Source organism: Arvicola amphibius, chromosome 5 (genome assembly GCF_903992535.2).
Source record: "Arvicola amphibius chromosome 5, mArvAmp1.2, whole genome shotgun sequence".
NCBI lineage: Eukaryota > Metazoa > Chordata > Mammalia > Rodentia > Cricetidae > Arvicola > Arvicola amphibius.
In genome coordinates, this window is record NC_052051.1 from 62,838,094 (window position 1) to 62,855,084 (window position 16,991).

The following is a 16,991-nucleotide window of genomic DNA, read 5'->3' on the forward strand; positions in this document are numbered from 1 at the left end:
TCAAATACACCAAATGAACTTAAATAAAAGTAATTTAAAGTTTTTTGAAAAGATTCAAAAGTGAATATAATATATATATGTATATATATATATATATTCATAGCAGACTTTCTAGCAGAAGCAAAGGCATTGTCTTTAACTTGATTCTCTGATCTGCTGAAGTCTGCTGGAATCTGCTGGAGCAAATTAATGTGGTGGGTGGGAGGAATTAAAACCTGAGGTCTTTGGGTAACCCCTGCGGTTACAGGAAGTAGAAGAGGAGACTGTAGATGTAAAGAGTTACTGCAAGTAGCTGCTATGGGTGGGATCTACAGAGCGTACACTTTGGAAGGCGGGTCTCTAAGGTAACTTCTTCCCAGGCCGGAAGTGCTTGAGGAGGATATATATAATTCTTGACAGGCAAATGAACCTACACTCTAACCTCCCCTCAGTCTTTACGCTATGCTTACATGAACTGTTGAGTATCTGTGCTGCTGACTGAGCAACTGGGCCCAAGAAGCTGTGACTAACACGCCGCCTGATGCTTTGGATCCCTGCTTTCACTGACTGACTCCTCTCCTTGTTTCTTTCCCTTTGTCTTTCCACACAGGCCATGCAAGTAAAGGTACAGGTCAAATGCATGATGTGTCTTTTCTGTCCTAGTATTAGAAGTGCCACGCTCTGTCCCGCTCCACACTGTGGGTGTCCGGGGAAGACAACCGCCTGTCCAAGAGTGAATGCTGGCTTATCCATCCTTGGAATGGGGAAGCCAGGCAAGCCTTGCTTTAACTGAGGTCTCCTTGCTATTTCTGCTCCCTTCCCCAAATGCCTACACTCTTAGTTGGGCAGCCACCGCACTGCCAGGGTAGGAAGGATGGGCAGGAATCGGGAGACTCAGAGCCTCACTCTTGTGCCATGGCACCAAGTTCACATTTCTAATTTCTGTTAGTGGCCCCAGCCCTTTCACACTGTACATGCACCGCTTCTGATTCAAGCTCCCATGATTCAAGGACCCAGGGATGAACTCAAGTTTGAAATCAGAAGATAACCTTAAGCTTTTGCACAAAATGTAGACATGATGGAATAAGTTTCCAATTGTTCCTGGAGTTTATGTAGACATTCTTCCCCTTCTGTCTACTAAGAAGTATCTAATGCTATTGTTCCAAACCCCCAGACCCAAGGGATGTGGTGGAGAATGGGAGGCATGTAAGAGCCAATTCACCCGCAGCTTGCAGAAAAGAGAAATGGAGCCTTGGCAAGACAGACTTGCATCAGGGTGACGTCTCAGATGCTTTCTTACTGCGTGACCTCAAAAAACTCACGATCCCTGAGCATCATGGTTTCAGTCCTAATGTATTTCAAGCTTGTTCTGAGGACTCTATTTATGCTTCGGGCGTATCGAAGTCATACATGTAGACGTTATGCTTAGAATAGGATACAGGCAAAATTAAGCAGAGACTAACTGGGAAATCATTTAAATTCTATGTCAAACCCACAATTACGTTTTGGCATATTTACCCATGTGCTGTGTGTTCACATTTACACTTACATAATACTGTGTAGTTCATATGTATATAGCCAGATTCCACCCTTAATGGATAGTTTAGGTGCTGGACTTTGCCACTGGCATTCTCCACTGCATGGTAGAACCAGAAGGAACCTAGGGGGCTCAGTGAGCACCAGAACTTGCAGTGTCGTGTGACGCACCCTTCACATTCTGCTGCTCTGGGACGTGAGAGGCCTCTGGTCCTCAGCATCTCCTCTTCCCTTCTCATACATGTTACTGCCCTTCTAAGATGCATCATGGGGCTGACTTATGGTTTTGGAGTCCTGAGACAGAGTGCCTCTGCGATTCCCTTTCATCAGACTGATTTCCAAATTGGTAATATGACCATCTGGAAGTGCTGTGTGCATAGCCAAGTGGGAAAACAACATTTCCAATCGAGTGTCATTCATCATTAGAAATCTCTTTCACACACTGAAACATAGCCATTGATCCAAAGGCAGAATTAATCCAAACTCTTCTCTAGAAAGCACATGTTTGGGGGCTTTGGAGTTGGCTCAGTGGTTAAGAGCATTTGTTACTCTTTTAGAGAACCTGGGTTCAGACCTAGCACCCACATAGTAATTCACAACCATCTGATCCAGAGGATCCGATGCCCTCTTCTGACTTCTTTGGCACCAGACACACACGTGGTACACAGTCATGATGCACATACATGCAAAACACTCATACATGTAAAATAAAATACATTAAAAAATAAAAGAAAAAAGAAAATGCATATCTCATAAATGGGCCTGAGGTGCCACTTCTATGGAAGGGAACAGGGATCCAGAGCTCTGCATGCATGTCATCGTAAGCTGCACTACTGCTACTGCATTTTAGCAGACACACTATTGAAGCAAAACCAGTTTCCCCTCAGCATGGGCCCTGACTAATTTCAGGCCACAAAGCCCTCCCTGTTTGTATCAGCTGCTTACTCAGCTGAGGAAAAGTCTGTCAAGCAGAGTGCCACGAGGTCAGCATTGCTCTGCCAGTCATGGCATCACAAAAACAGGTCGCTATAGCATCTTGTCCCCTGAACCCACCCAGACTACCACCATGTGCTGCGCTATGGGTGCTGAGTGTTTTCAATTGCTTGTTTGGGAGCTACGTCCTCGGATTTCTCTCTCACACCTCCCACTTAGAGCCAGGTATGTATTTTATACCTGTAATCCTAGGAGTAAAGGCTGAAGCAGGATTGGCACAAATCCACGGCCAGGATGGGCTGCATAGTGAGACCTCTTTCAAGATAACCAAACACACACACACAACACACACACACACACACACACACACACACACACACACACACACACACACACACACACACTGCAACTACCACCACAACAAAAACAAAACTCAGGAAACAAAACCACTAATACTTAGCTGAGTGAACTCTGGAAAGAATGGCAAAGCACAAAGAAAACAAAGTCTCAAAGCTCTCATCACTCAGCACTTGCTGGTCCTTCAGAGGACCTCAGGTAGTTCCCAGCATCCTGTAACTCCAGCTCCAGGGGTTTAGACATCCACTTCTGGCCTCTGTGGATTCTTCACTCATGTGCTCACACCCACACAGAGACACATGTAAGTGTAAATATGCAAAATTAAAAATAAGACTAAACTCACAACTCCCATAGGGCTAGAGGGCAATTTGTTATCCTTTATGTCACATATAACTTCTCCCATACCTTCCTCCCAGCCAGAATCTGAAGCCGTCCTACTGTAGGTTTCCCTGTAAGAACTTACATTGACCCACGGTAGAAAGGCTATGTGGAAGACCCATGCTGTAAAACACCAGCTTCGGCCCTGGAAACAGGCCACTGGTGCTGTGGAGGACACTCTTCCACGTGCCCAGAGTACCCATACCCGTGCCCAGTGGTAGGGAGCTGTTCTTTGTCGGAGTTATTTTCCCTGTAAAAATCATTCTTTTCCTTGTGACTGTTGTCCATTTGGCGCAGAAGGGAGGAAGCAAGGACTGTGGGTGTCTGTGCTGTGTGTCTGGCTACTGTGGTTTTGTGTGCATGTACAGAAGCGAAGGCTCGGGTTTGGGCTGGTCTTTAATGACCATCTGGTTTGTTTTTGCTTAACACTTTTTTTTGTTTTTGTTTTTTTACTGTTCTTTGAAATGTAGTAAAGGCCCAGCCCGTACGGACAGGGCCTCAAGGAAGCAAGCTACCCCTGAGCTGAGGCAGTTCCTTTCAGAGAGTCACTGAGCCCTTCTCTTTATCTCAACATCATCTCCTAGTCTGGAGGACAGGACCAGGAGCGGAAGAAGACAAAGAGGCGAGGAGACTTGTATTCCATCCAGACCTCCCTCATCGTGGCTGCTCTCAAGAAAATGCTACCCATTGGTCTGAACATGTGTACTCCGGGCGACCAGGAGCTCATCTCGCTGGCAAAATCACGATACGGCTGTGTAAGCTGCCTGTGTGCTCAGGCTGAGGGCAGAGGATGGGCTGTGGGGAGCAGATGGTACTCAGCCTCTAAAGGGGTGCTCCTGCGAGGGGAGGGTGGGGGCTGAGGGAGAGGTATGTGCTTTGTAAAGCTGTCTGGAAGTCAGTAGCTTGGGGTAAGTCTCCTTCACCTCTCTCCTTCTGTTCTCCTAAGAAAGATCCCAGTTAAATTGTGCACGAAATCTCCATACTTCCTGCATCCTGTTTGGTTTTTTTTTTTTTCACCATGATCCTTAGGAATAAAATGTAGTGTCTTTCCACAGAGGGACACCGATGAAGAGGTCAAGGAACATCTGCGGAATAACCTGCACCTGCAGGAAAAGGTGATGCTTCCTCTCACAGGCTTCCCTGTGACCGCTGCCTTCAGGACCTGTGTTTGTCTCTCTGACTGTTTAAGCTAAGAGTCTTGCTATGCAGCCCAGGCTAGCCTCAAAGCTGAGACCTTCCTGCCTCAGCCTCCCAAGTGCTAAGATTAGAAATGTATTTCCACCTCACACCTTGTTCATGTTTTAAAATGAATCCTAAGAAGTGTTTAATTGCTACAAATGGGAGGCAAAGGCATAGGGATCAGGAGTTCAAGGCCAGTGTTGGTTATGATAGCAAATTTGAGCACAGCCTGGGCTACAGAAAGCTTGGGGGAGAGGGAGGGAGGCTAAGCGCTATAGCGAAGAGGCCTCTGATAAGTGGGTGTCAAACTTTCTACTAAATGAATATCAAGCCATCACAGGTATCTCAAAATTTATTGACTACTAGATTTGTTGACCAGAGATTGAGGCACTTGGGAGGACATTTTAACACCTGCCACTCTGGAGATTTTTTGAAACAAAATAAGTCTGTATCATGGGGGAAAAAAGAGTAAGAAAATGAGAGCTAGAATTTAAAGGCAACTTTTGATTTCTCTACTCTTTAATTCTCTGTTCTCAAGGTTTATTATGCCCTAACGTGAGAATGAAGAAAGCAAAACCACTGATTCATTCCCCCCAAATGTATAGTAGTGGTAGAAAAAATACTTGAGGGGGGGAATAAAACCCAATAACAAAACAAAAAAATACTAACTGCCAAAAACTAAGAGGCTCTAGCTCTTAGCAGTAGGGTTGCTACGGGGAGCCCAGCAGAGATGGCCACTCAGTCATAGTGCATAGCCAATTCAAAGTCTTCATTCCTGGCACAGCCACGTGTGTCCAGAACAGGGGTTTTCAAAGGTAGAAACCACATCCTGGTACCTCACTCTGAAGCTCCAGGAAACTTTGTAAAAGCAAGCAGTTTGTAGCAAACAGTATTAACAGAAGCTAAGATAAGCAGTTAGCTGGAGGGGCAGGGGTTCCTGTGCAAACAGACAGTTTCACAGACACTAGGAGAAGTTAATGAGGACATGCTGACCTTGGGTTCCTAGAATAGATTGAGTAGTTTTCCGTGGAATTCTTCGTAAGGAGATCAAATTCTAGTTAAACCTGAAATGGCCTCCACTAGAATACAAGATGGAGGAACCTCTGCACTATCTTGCCCTCTCACAAGGGAAGCCAGCCTCCTGGAGAGAACTCAGGTGCTCCAGTCAGATGCAAGCCTTAGGGCTGGAGTTGTAGCAGCTTTAGAGGAAGAGAAATAGAGGGCTGATTGCCTATCCTGTCATAAATGCAGGGTATGAGACTTGAACAGAATTAGCTTTGAGGCAGAGAAACTCATCTATCTCCTTCAGAGACAGTCAACCGAGAAACCACTTGGAGGGTCTCTACTTACTAACACGTGGGTGGAAAGCAAGTAAACAAAACCATCCCTGGAAATGGGCTCAAAAGATTCAGAACATGTAAGGAAATGCACCAACTGGGTGACTCAGGCAATGAACTAACAGAAAGGAACTTAGAGACAAATTCAGTAAAAACATTTAGGCAAAGGAAGCAATAGAATCTGGAAAAAATCAGAATGTTCTTTAAAAGGAGGGAAATGGGTTTGACAAAAAAAAAAAGCATAAGGATTATGCAGATAAATAGTCTTGAAATTTAAACCTTAATCTAAGTTCCATAATGAAATAGAATTGATAAATTGGAAGATGGCTTTTTGGAAATCATTCAAAACGTAGCACAAAGAGATAAAGGGATGGGAATATGAAGTCCATAATAGCATCCATATATTGTAGGATATAAGAAGGAGTGGGGGTTGGGAAAAAATGGCTCAGCAGTTAAGAGCACCTGCTGCTCTTCCTGAAATCTCAAATTTGGCTTCCAGTACCTACATCAGTCAGCTTACACGTACTTATAACTCCAGTTCCTGGGAATCCAGCATGCTCTCCTGGCATCCACAAACACCCAGACCCACATGTCATATACTCACAGAGTTATACACACATACACATAAATAAAAACATAACATTCTTTAAATATAAGAGGGCTGAAGGGAAGGAAAAGGGGAGGAAGGTGTGAGAGCCAAAGTTACATTTTAAGTTAAGTTTTAATTACTATTCCCAAGAGATCCATGAAACAAAAATGCCTCTGATCTGCAAGCCCTTGCTCAAACACAGTTCCTGAAATGCTGAAGGCCATTGTTAATTGCAGCCACATGGTTTTCATTTCCCTAAACAAGTTTGACCCATCTGCACTGATATATTTGATCACATGTGGTGGGAGGTTCACAGGCTGGAGTCCATCAGGATGCATACTTGCCCCTGATTGGACCTGATGGGAAATGCGATGACTTATGGGCTTTCTTTCTTAAGCCACTGCAAACTGTGGTTCAGGGCCATTTCCCAGGAACCTAGTTATGGACCTGCCTAGAGCCCATCCACCTGGCCAGGATTCAATTAACACTTGCTTCAGTGTTGGCTTCCAACTGTGATAGTGGTCTTAGTCTCGATCAGAGGGATTAGCCAAGGTGGTAAAGGAAGTATGATCAACTGAGCCTCATTATATGGAACCCTGGTAGGACTAAAAGTATCCCTTAGCGCTAGAGGTACAGACATTGTTTATCTCACGGCTGTGCTTCAACTTTCAGTCAGATGACCCGGCTGTGAAATGGCAACTGAACCTCTACAAAGATGTTCTGAGGAACGAAGAACCTTCTAATCCGGAAAAGACAGTGGAGCGAGTGCAGAGGATCTCAGCCGCTCTCTTCCACCTGGAGCAGGTACGGAGGTTCGCTCTGAGGAGTGAGTGAGCAAGACTGCCCCGAGGATAGAAAATTCTTCCCTGCGCTCTGCTCTCAATTACAGGAGACCTCTTGAGGCAAAAGGCAACCACCAAATTTTATCCCACATCACCCCCCAAGTGATGCCTGGCACCTCAAAGCCATCCTGCCCTCAGCTTTTCACTGAACTGTTCACAAGTTCTTGCTATGAATTCAAAATAGTTTTTTTTTTCCTGTTCTTTGCCATTTGTAAAGCAGCAATAAATGTCTAGTGGCATTTGGGGAAATAATATAAAAAAATCATAAGACTTTCACACAAGAATGGCTTACTGCTGGGGACAGTTTTGCTAACTTCAGTTGTGAAACCAAAATTATCCTAGAGTTTGTCTGAGCTACTCAGTCTGCAATTCAGATAGGCCTACTGTCTAGCTACTTATGTGATTCCTTCTTAGGTGGAACAGCCTTTGAGGTCCAAAAAGGCTGTGTGGCACAAATTATTGTCAAAGCAACGGAAACGGGCAGTGGTGGCCTGTTTCAGGATGGCTCCTCTCTACAATTTGCCCAGGTGGGTGTTCTATCATTGTTTTCTGCCAGGTGAGCCAGTGATAGGAATTAAGCTGTCCTCCCATAGCTGAGCTCTCTATGGCCTTAATCTTAATCCTAACTATAAAAGTTGGGGTCCTTGGCTCGTGGCATCTTGCAGAATGCAGAGTCTAATGGTCTACTAAGCAATCAAGGTAAGTATGGAGGCAGGTAAGGCTGCCTCGTCCTGGGCCTTCACAGCCTCTCAGCACAGATGAGGGAGGCTCTCTGCTTTTGCTGACATAGGAGTCTTTGTGAGAGCGTAAAGGCCTCTGGGAAAAGGGAGCTGTTTTCTAAAGCACCTAGCCCAAATTCCATCATTTCCCTGATCAGACACTAGGTGATATGACAAAACTTACTATTCCTCAGCAGAGTAAAATGTAGCCTAAGAATCCTTCATCACAGTGTGTTTACCATCAAGACGAGGGAAGGGGGAGCTAGTTGGGGTGGCACATGCCTGCAATCCCAGCTCTCAAGAGGTAGAAGGAGATCATGAATGTGACTTTAGCCTGAGCTACATAGCAAGTGCTTGTCTTTAAAAAGAAGGAGGAGCCGGGCGGTGGTGGCGCACACCTTTAATCCTAGCACTCTGGAGGCAGAGGCAGGTGGATCTTTGTGAGTTTGAGACCAGCCTGGTCTATAAGAGCTAGTTCCAGGACAGGCTCCAAAGCTACAGAGAAACCCTGTCTCAAAAAGTAAAAAATAAATAAATAAATAAATAAATAAATAAATAAATAGAAGGAGGAGGAGGAAGAGAGGAGAAGGAAGAAGAGGAGGAGGAGGAAGAGGAGGAGAAGGAGAAGGAGGAGGAAGAAGAAGAGGAAGAGGAAGAAAAAAGGATGATGAGGAGGCTGAGTTCGTCTGCTGTCTTCTTCTGTCTTCTTCTTCATTCCTTACTACTCCTGCATCATCCTCCTCCTCCCCTCCTCCTCATCCTCCCGCCTCAAATACGACTCAGAAGCCGAAGACGAAAAGCTAGCTAAATACCCAACGAGCTACAGAAGCCCAATGTACTTATCTTGCTCTTTTGTACTTTGAAGTAAAAATTATGAGACTTTTTAGGCTTTTTTTTGCAAACTGTGTAGCATATCTTCTGCCAACAGAAGGAAGGGAATCTGTGTTAGTTCAGTTTCCATTACCACAAAATACCTGAGGCAAACTGACTTAAAAGAAATGTTTATTTCAGTTCATGGTTTCAGAGGCTTTAACTCACGGTCACTTGGCACCACCATTTTCAGTCTGTGGTGAGGGAGAGCACCATCGGAGTGAGTGTGCAATGGAGCAAACCTTCCCACCTCACAGGGGTGAGCAGACAGAAAGTGGGGAAGATCAAGGCCCTAATATTCCCTTCAAGAGTGTGTCCCAGCGACCGTACTCCTGCTGCTAGACCTAAGCATCTAAAGGGTCTACCACCTCCTAGTTATGCCAGAGACTGATGACCAGTCCTTCAATGCAGGACCTGTGGAGGCCATTGAAGATCTACACCATAGTGATATCAGTAAGAGTTAGGGCCTGTACGGACTGCTAGGACTGTCTCTGCGTGTCTAATGATAGGACAACTTCATCCTTCCCTGACAGACTGGAGAGTACATGAGAGCAGGTCTGTAATCAGTCTGCAGAGCTGGTGACTGAAAAACTTTATCAACGTCCTTGTCCCTGGGAACAGCCTCACCTGGTCATGGAAAACCAACTGACTTGGACAAAAGCATTCTGAATCTTATACATCCGTGTGTTTCTTTAGAATATGAGACCAGGGGCCATTTTATGCTTGGTCTTTGCTTTTGTCTATTGGGGAATCTTAACCATTATTTCTCGAGAATATCCTGTACCTTGCCTTGAACCAGGCGAGTTTTCCTTTTTGGGGTCTTTGAAGACTGTGGGGAAATCATGGCTTCTGAGATGTGCACCTGCTCCACAGGGCCTCTCCCAGGAAACTAGATTTGCTTTACTTGGAGGGGAACAAAGTGACAGTAAATCAAGCAGAATAAGTAAATTCATAAATAAGAAGGTAAAAATGGAAGTCAGCCCTAGGTACAGGGGATGGTGAAGCCCTCTCAGAAAGGTGAAGTTGATGTCCATTTATAATTGTAGATGTGTGTTCGATTTTTATTTGTTTTCTAAGAAGCAATGAAATCACTAGGAGACATTCGCCATCCTCTCTTGGCTAGAACTCCTGCATAAGGGTGTAGCATGAGGAACTCAAGTCTACAAACACTTGTCCAGGGCCAGCCCAGCCAGGCAGAAATCATCCCTCTCAAAATCAAGCTTTTTGTTTTTTTAATGATGTTGATACCATCCCTTCCTATCCGGGTATTCCTTCAGCATTCCTACACCTATATATGTCAGGATAAGTTCACGGAATCCCTGTAATGAGGCATGGTGTCCTTGAGACAGTTGCTCTAGAACAACTGCCTGGGTTTTCTCTCTAGTATGAAGGATTCTGAGTCAATTTCATAACAACCAACTCACTGAGAAGGCAATGGAGGAAGCCGCTCCTTTTTCCCTACTTTGTGATGGTCTAAGCTTCAGGGAATCTTCCAGACTAAATGCCTGGAGGGATTTATCTGATTATAGAGATGCTGTTCATCTAGTGCTGGTGTTTAAAAGAAAACCCTGTATGCTTCTCTCCAGACACAAAATTAACAATTTCTTCCTGATCACCTTTCAACGTGTTTGGCTGGAAAAGGTTAATGAAAAAACTCAGTATGACAGACTAATACCCATTTTAATGGTAATGTAACTGAAAGACACCAGCTCGTCCTCTGCACATGCCTCCGTTCCTGGCCATGATTTAATGTTCCCATAAGAATACATGTTTGTACAATTTTTTAGAAAGTAAAATTCTGATTGGTCAGATTTTAATGGGAGACAGCCAGATTTTGGTTCTACCAAAACACGAACCAGGACTTAATAACCACTCTTGTCCTTTTCTGCATTCCCGTCCTGGCTTGCTACTACAGTCCCTCTTAGCTGTGCTTCTGTGGCTAACTTTCCAGGAAATCATTCCTGACTTACAGGAAGGGGCATGAGCCTGACACCAGAGCATAGCCAGGATCTCAGAGGCACACAGCAGACATGCCCACAGCATAGCACAGCACGCCCAGATCTTGTCTTCCTAAGTGACCACTGGAGTGCCCTGCTGAGGTATTCCTTGGCTAAGGGAAGGTGAGGAAGCCGAAGTTGAGGGTTTACAGTTTGTCTGGCACTAAACTACAACCCGATTTCAATTATAGTACCTGGACAGTGAGCTAATCTGAAGAAACGACTCAACTGTCCTCTGAAGCGAACATTTCCAGACTTGATCTAATCCGCTATTTCCCACTAGAATGACAACGTTAGTAAAAACCCAGTAAAGATAAATGGCGATGTTGTGTCTTGCTCTGGTTATGGTGCTCGGAAGTTACCTAGTTAAAGGAAACAACGTGAGCTACTGACTGTCCTGACCAATCAGAAGATGAGAATTGTACAAAAAGTCTGTCCCGGCTTACTAACCGCTAACCACCCAAACTAAACTAACGTGCCCAGCGACTGTCCTGACCCCCCTCTCACCCTTCCACTCAGGCACCGCTCTATTAACCTCTTCCTCCATGGCTATCAGAGATTTTGGATAGAAACAGAGGCGTATTCCTTTGAAGAGAAACTAGTACAGGATTTGGCTGTAAGTACTGAACAAACTGGGAGCGGACACAGGCATGAATGGGTTTGATTTTTCTATCCGTGTTTGTGTATGTTGCGAAAGTTGGGCATTCACAGAGAATGTGTGTGCTGTGTCACCCTGAAAAGAGCTAACTAAATTCTTAGAGTGATGCTGCCTATGGGCCTACGAGCCAGAGGATGGAATTTCAATTAGAGGCGCTAATGATGTCCTCACCCCTGTCTCCATCATCGTTAACAACTAATGTTTCTTAAAGTGCACAGCTGTGGCATGGGGAGCCCCTGCCAAGTTAAGTTTTGAGCACCATTGGTTGCAGGAGACCCCTGTCCTGCTTACCCCCTGCTAAAACCCCACATCTAAAACAATAGCTCTGCTTTGGGGAAGGCGCATCTAAATAATCCTCTTTCCTGCATCTCTTTTCTGTGTTGGCCTTTCAGAAAGCTGGCATGCACTCTCTAGTAGATGTCATACTCTGAGACCACTCCGCTGGAATCACAAAGGATTCTCATCCTGTGTCGGGGGAAAATAAGCCCTCCCTCCTCTTCTCTTTTCTCAACCATAGTGTTCTCTTTTCTCTTTACCTCTCAGTTTCTTATTTTCTACTCTCATTGGCTCTCTGCACTAATCTTGTATTGGTTCTCTTCCATTCTTTTCTGTCTGTTCTTCTCTTTGAAGAACTATCATTCTGTGTCTTAGCCCCCTCCTTCCCTTTTTTTCTTTTAAATCTCTCTCTGCCATTTTCCTTCCTTCGTTCTTGGGTCCCTTGCTTTCCCCACACACTCCTGTTGATGAGAAACGTGCTGCCTTTTGCTTTCCCACTTTCCTGATTGGTGTGTAGCTGGCAGGAAGTGGCATTTTAGCCCTCTGCTGCGGAACCATTCCGCAACCTGGGTAGTTCTCACCAATTCACCAAGTACCCTGCTGACTTGACCTCCGCCAGAAAATTTCACTGTTGCCACTAACATCAGCTGCTACTTCCCTTTCTATAAACACAGAGAAGTGATTTGGTGAGAGAAGGGCCAGTCTTGCTGCTCCTTTGTGGCAGCTTTGCAGAACAATGTAAATTTTAGGATAGAGTGTGAAGCTGAAACAAAGAGACACGTCTTTTGTTAGGTTACATCTAGACTAATACTACGGTAAGATTTTTGAATTGGTTCCTCTTATTATAGTATTGAAATTAAGTCATGTTCATGCCCTGATTTTATATACTTGTTACCTATCAATAAACATTGCAATACTTGAAAAAAAAACTAAAATAATACAACTGAACCCCGAATAACCCCAGAGATTGATGACTTTTGTCTCACCTCTATCTCAAGCCTGCTTTCCAGAAGAAATTCCATGTATCGTCTAGAGGGACTCAGTTTCTTAAGTGACAGCAGGGTTTCCCTCCTGAACTGGGGTGCTCACAGCTTGCATGAGTGTTGGAGTCCATAGCTCTTTCCCTGTGGTCAGCCATTTGCTTTCTTTGATTTCATTTAATTTAAAATGGAATGTGCCTTTGATTGGCTGGGGAAATGTGTCTGTCTACAGCAACCCTGCATCCCCAGGACTCCTGCTCTGGAATAAGCAGCTGATAGACGCTTTCAGTCCGACACCCTCTGTGCCTTGCGCTTTGCCTTCTCGTTATCCTCATGCAGTTGTACGGTGCGTACAGGGATCTGTGCCTCAAATCTGCCTGTGTTGCTCTGTGTAGAAATCTCCCAGGGTTGAAGAGGAGGAAGAGGAAGAGACAGAAAAGCAGCCTGACCCGCTTCACCAAATCATCCTGTATTTTAGCCGCAACGCACTCACAGAGAGGAGGTGAGCATCCTCGTGGTGTTCTTCCCACAGGCCTGGGTTAGGACCCACTCATAACTGCCCCTCTGTGTCAGCAGCAGGTAGAAGGAATTTCAGAACTGAGAGGCTCTGTTCATGGCCACCAGAACACGCCCAGAGGACAGGGTTCTCATCATAATATGAGACAGACAGACTAAAGATGAAATGACCTAAAATCATGACTTTAGTCCTAAATTCCATGTTGAGCCAATGCTAGATCAGCTTTTCAGAGTCAAAGTATCTAATTAGATCACTAGTATACTTAACTTGGAATTTATATGGTTTTAGTAATTTTTTTGTTGACTCCAGAACATAGCCTGCTAAATATTTTCTCTGATATTCTCTTCCAGCAAATTGGAAGATGACCCTTTGTACACCTCCTACTCCAGCATGATGGCCAAGGTACTCCTGGGTTCTTACCACTTTGTCACAATCCGCCTATCATATTAAGTTGTATGAGCATGAAGACAGGGGCTTGGTCATGACACAGGTTCTAGGCATCACACAACACTTACACCGTTAGTGTGGCACCTTGAGACTTTGTAGAAATAGCAGCACCTGGATTCATAGTCCAGTCCTAAAGCTGACTGAATACAGCCTAAGCACAAAGACTGTCTTCCATCTTCAGTCAGTGACTGGGAGGGGCCAGGTAGTTCATTCTGTGTGCAGATGAAGGACACAAGCCAGACACTAGGAAAAGGTTCCAGTGTTCCAGAGGTGTCACAGTGACTAGAGGTATGCCACCCAGAAGTTTGACAAACTCTGGCATGCTGAATGTACTTAAGGAAACTGTCCTCAGAGAGTAAACATTCAGGAAGAGCAGACAGATGATGGCAAACAGGAACTCATATTGCTTTGTTCTGTTGTCTCTCGTGGCCCTAGTACGAAGTGACAATTCAGGGTTTCCATCATGGATATCCCAGTCTTACTGTCACAGCCCTGGCATCTGTCTTAACAGGGACAAATCCTTGTATTCCTTTGTTCTCATTACATCAAAACTTTATTAAGGAAGGGAATTCGTATCTGTGCTTAAAACAGGTCCCCGTTGGATATGTGAACTCCGTGTTCTTCTTTCTTGTTCCTTAACCCCTTGGTGACTACAGAAGTGGCATTTAAAGTAGAATGTAGCCCTGCAATGATCAGAATGTTCCTAGTTTTACAAGGTGCTGAGGTCCCTAGGAGTCTATGAATAATAACCTGTCCCCTGTGCCTATGAAATGTCTGTCATAGAAGAGCTATGCTTGGGAGGGAGAGGGAACTGGGAATGGTATGTAAAATAAAAAAAAGATGATTTTATAAAATACAATAAAAAATAACAAAAAAGAAGAGCGAGCTCATTTGATTCCCTATAACTTGGTTGTCTGTGTCCTCCTTTCCCTGCTCCATGGAACCCAGAGTTGCCAGAGTGCTGAGGATGAAGACGAAGATGAAGACAAGGAAAAAACATTTGAAGTGAGTTTCCATAAAGATATTAGAAGCAGGGCCCTTGCAGGCCAATAGAATGGGGCTTCAGAATGGTGACTGCCATTCACTTATGGGACTCACTGTACTGCTGTGTCTGACTCAGCAAGTCCAGCCATGGCTCTGCCATCTGCCTCTCTGACTGGCAAGCAGCAGGCATCCTGCTCATCAGCAATGCCCACTCCTAACTACGCTGGTTCTGATGGGAACTGTTCTACTTCCCATATACTGTAGAAACAGGCAGGAGAAGGGCAAATTTAAACAAGAAAAAATGAAAAGATCAAGGACATTGATTGGAATGGTCGATACTACTCTAGAAATACCAGTTGATGGCAGTTTTATTTGAAAACAGTACAGAAGCCCGGCACTCCTAAAACTGCACAATTTTAGGTTCCTGCCCTCTTTGATAGGCAAAGCACCCAAAAATATATATAATAAAAGTGGACATAGATAATTATACTTCTGGTAACCAGCTCTGGTAGAACATGTCTGCAGTGTAAATACAGGGACATTTCTTACATCAGACAAATATAGTCAGGTGGCCCCTCAAGCATGTATTTCCTGTACACTGAAGACAAGCACACTTAAATCTTGACTTGCAAGGAATTGCATGCTGGGAGATGGAAAAGCTAGAGCCCTGGAGGCAGCCAAGGAGGAACTTGTCTCCGGGAGAAAGACTTACAGCTTGTGGCTTTGCAGGAGAGACTGGAGTTGGGGCAGGGGTGATGGACAGGTCCAGACTGTGACCTGCACTGCTTAGTTAGCTGTGTGTCCTACCCTCATGCCAGGACCCTGAAGGCTAAGACTGAGAGCTTTGGCTGAATCTTTCTGCTCCTCTTCCCAAAGTGACCACATTGAGTCAATCTTCTCTTTCTGCTCTTCACTATTAAAATAATAATAATTTGCTTTATAATAGCAAAGGTGAAAACACTGTTACCTAGCAACATAAAGAGTAGAAACCTTTTTAAAGAGTGAGTAAATTATGGGTAGATTCTTTGGGGAAGCTAGGTCATGTCTGGAAATAAGATTTAGAGGTTTGCTTTATCCAAAGTTATATGCATTGTTTTTCATAAGCTGTGAAAGATTCACTCTCAGCGTATCTTGCCACGTTACATTTACTCAAGGGGAGCATGGGCAGAAGGGAGGAATGAGAGCCCTGGAGGGGCTGATCTTTCTATATGACTTCTTCTTCCAGGAGAAGGAGATGGAGAAGCAGAAAACACTGTATCAGCAAGCGCGCTTGCACGAACGTGGTGCCGCAGAGATGGTCCTGCAGATGATTAGTGCCAGCAAAGGTGATGTCCTGTTTCTAGTAGACCCTCGGTGACTAGCACCAGCTAACGCTCCACGGCCTAAGGTCACATTAGCAAGCCTGGGGAAAACCCAGCAGGTATAATTTACCTCCTCTTTCCTTGGAGATTCAATCAAATCTTCACCCTGGCAGGTGAGATGAGTCCCATGGTGGTTGAGACGCTGAAGCTGGGAATTGCCATTCTCAATGGAGGCAATGCTGGTGTGCAACAGGTAAGATGGCATCGGGGGATGGTGCAGAGTTCCTGGGGTGCTACCATGAGAAACCACATGAGTAATTCACCTTCCTGCTATTCACTCACTTATCCCCTATTCGTTAAACACTTATTTACTGATTACTGACAATGCCTGGTTCTGCTGTAAAGGCTGAAGTTATTCTAGTGAGTGATACAAATAAAGTCCTCGATTGAGAAGCTCAGGCTGGAGGATTTTGAGTTCATGGCCACCTCGGGCTACAGAGTGAGTGAGACCCTCTCTGTCTCATAAACCCAGGGGTCAGGGATATAGCTCAGTGACAAAGCACTTGCTTAACATGAACAAGGCCCCATGTTCAATTTCTCTGACCGCAAAATAAAATAGCAAAACATCCTATCTCGCTGATTATGTTCTAGTGGGCATAAAATGAGAAGTCAGTATTCAGATAGCCGCTAGTCATTTGATGTCTGAATTAGAACTGGTTGAGAAAGGTAGGCATTTATGACTATCTCCTGAAGCAGTGGTTCTCAACCTGTGAGTCACAATCCCTTTAGCAAACCTCTTTCTCCAAAAATATTTACATTATGATTCATAACAGTAACAAAATTATAGCTATAAAGTAGCAATGAAATAATTTTATGGTTGGGGGTCACCACAACATGAGGAACTATATTAAAAGGTTGCAGTGTTAGGAAGGTTGAAAGACACTGTGATCTGGAACAGCCCTGTGCACAAGAAAATGAGTTCAAACAGAACTTTAATATTTATAAAAGTATATCTCAGAGCCTTTGCAAGTCTCTGAATTCATAACTATCTTAGACATAATGTTTTCTTGGTCTTTAAATCTTCCCAAGCTAATTTCTGGTGAAGAATTGTT

General features: G+C 44.5%; 1 protein-coding gene across 1 annotated transcript in view; it reads left to right on the plus strand.

Moving 5' to 3' along the window:
- Ryr3 (ryanodine receptor 3) overlaps positions 1-16,991 on the plus strand; it is a 429,760-nt gene that overhangs the window by 374,476 nt on the left and 38,293 nt on the right. The window contains exons 74-84 of the mRNA XM_038331390.2: positions 590-604; positions 3,768-3,938; positions 4,239-4,298; positions 6,961-7,092; positions 7,545-7,657; positions 11,236-11,332; positions 13,026-13,132; positions 13,498-13,549; positions 14,543-14,599; positions 15,804-15,903; positions 16,053-16,132. Coding sequence (XP_038187318.2) covers positions 590-604; positions 3,768-3,938; positions 4,239-4,298; positions 6,961-7,092; positions 7,545-7,657; positions 11,236-11,332; positions 13,026-13,132; positions 13,498-13,549; positions 14,543-14,599; positions 15,804-15,903; positions 16,053-16,132 — 984 coding nt within the window. The remainder of the gene's footprint in view (positions 1-589; positions 605-3,767; positions 3,939-4,238; positions 4,299-6,960; positions 7,093-7,544; positions 7,658-11,235; positions 11,333-13,025; positions 13,133-13,497; positions 13,550-14,542; positions 14,600-15,803; positions 15,904-16,052; positions 16,133-16,991) is intronic.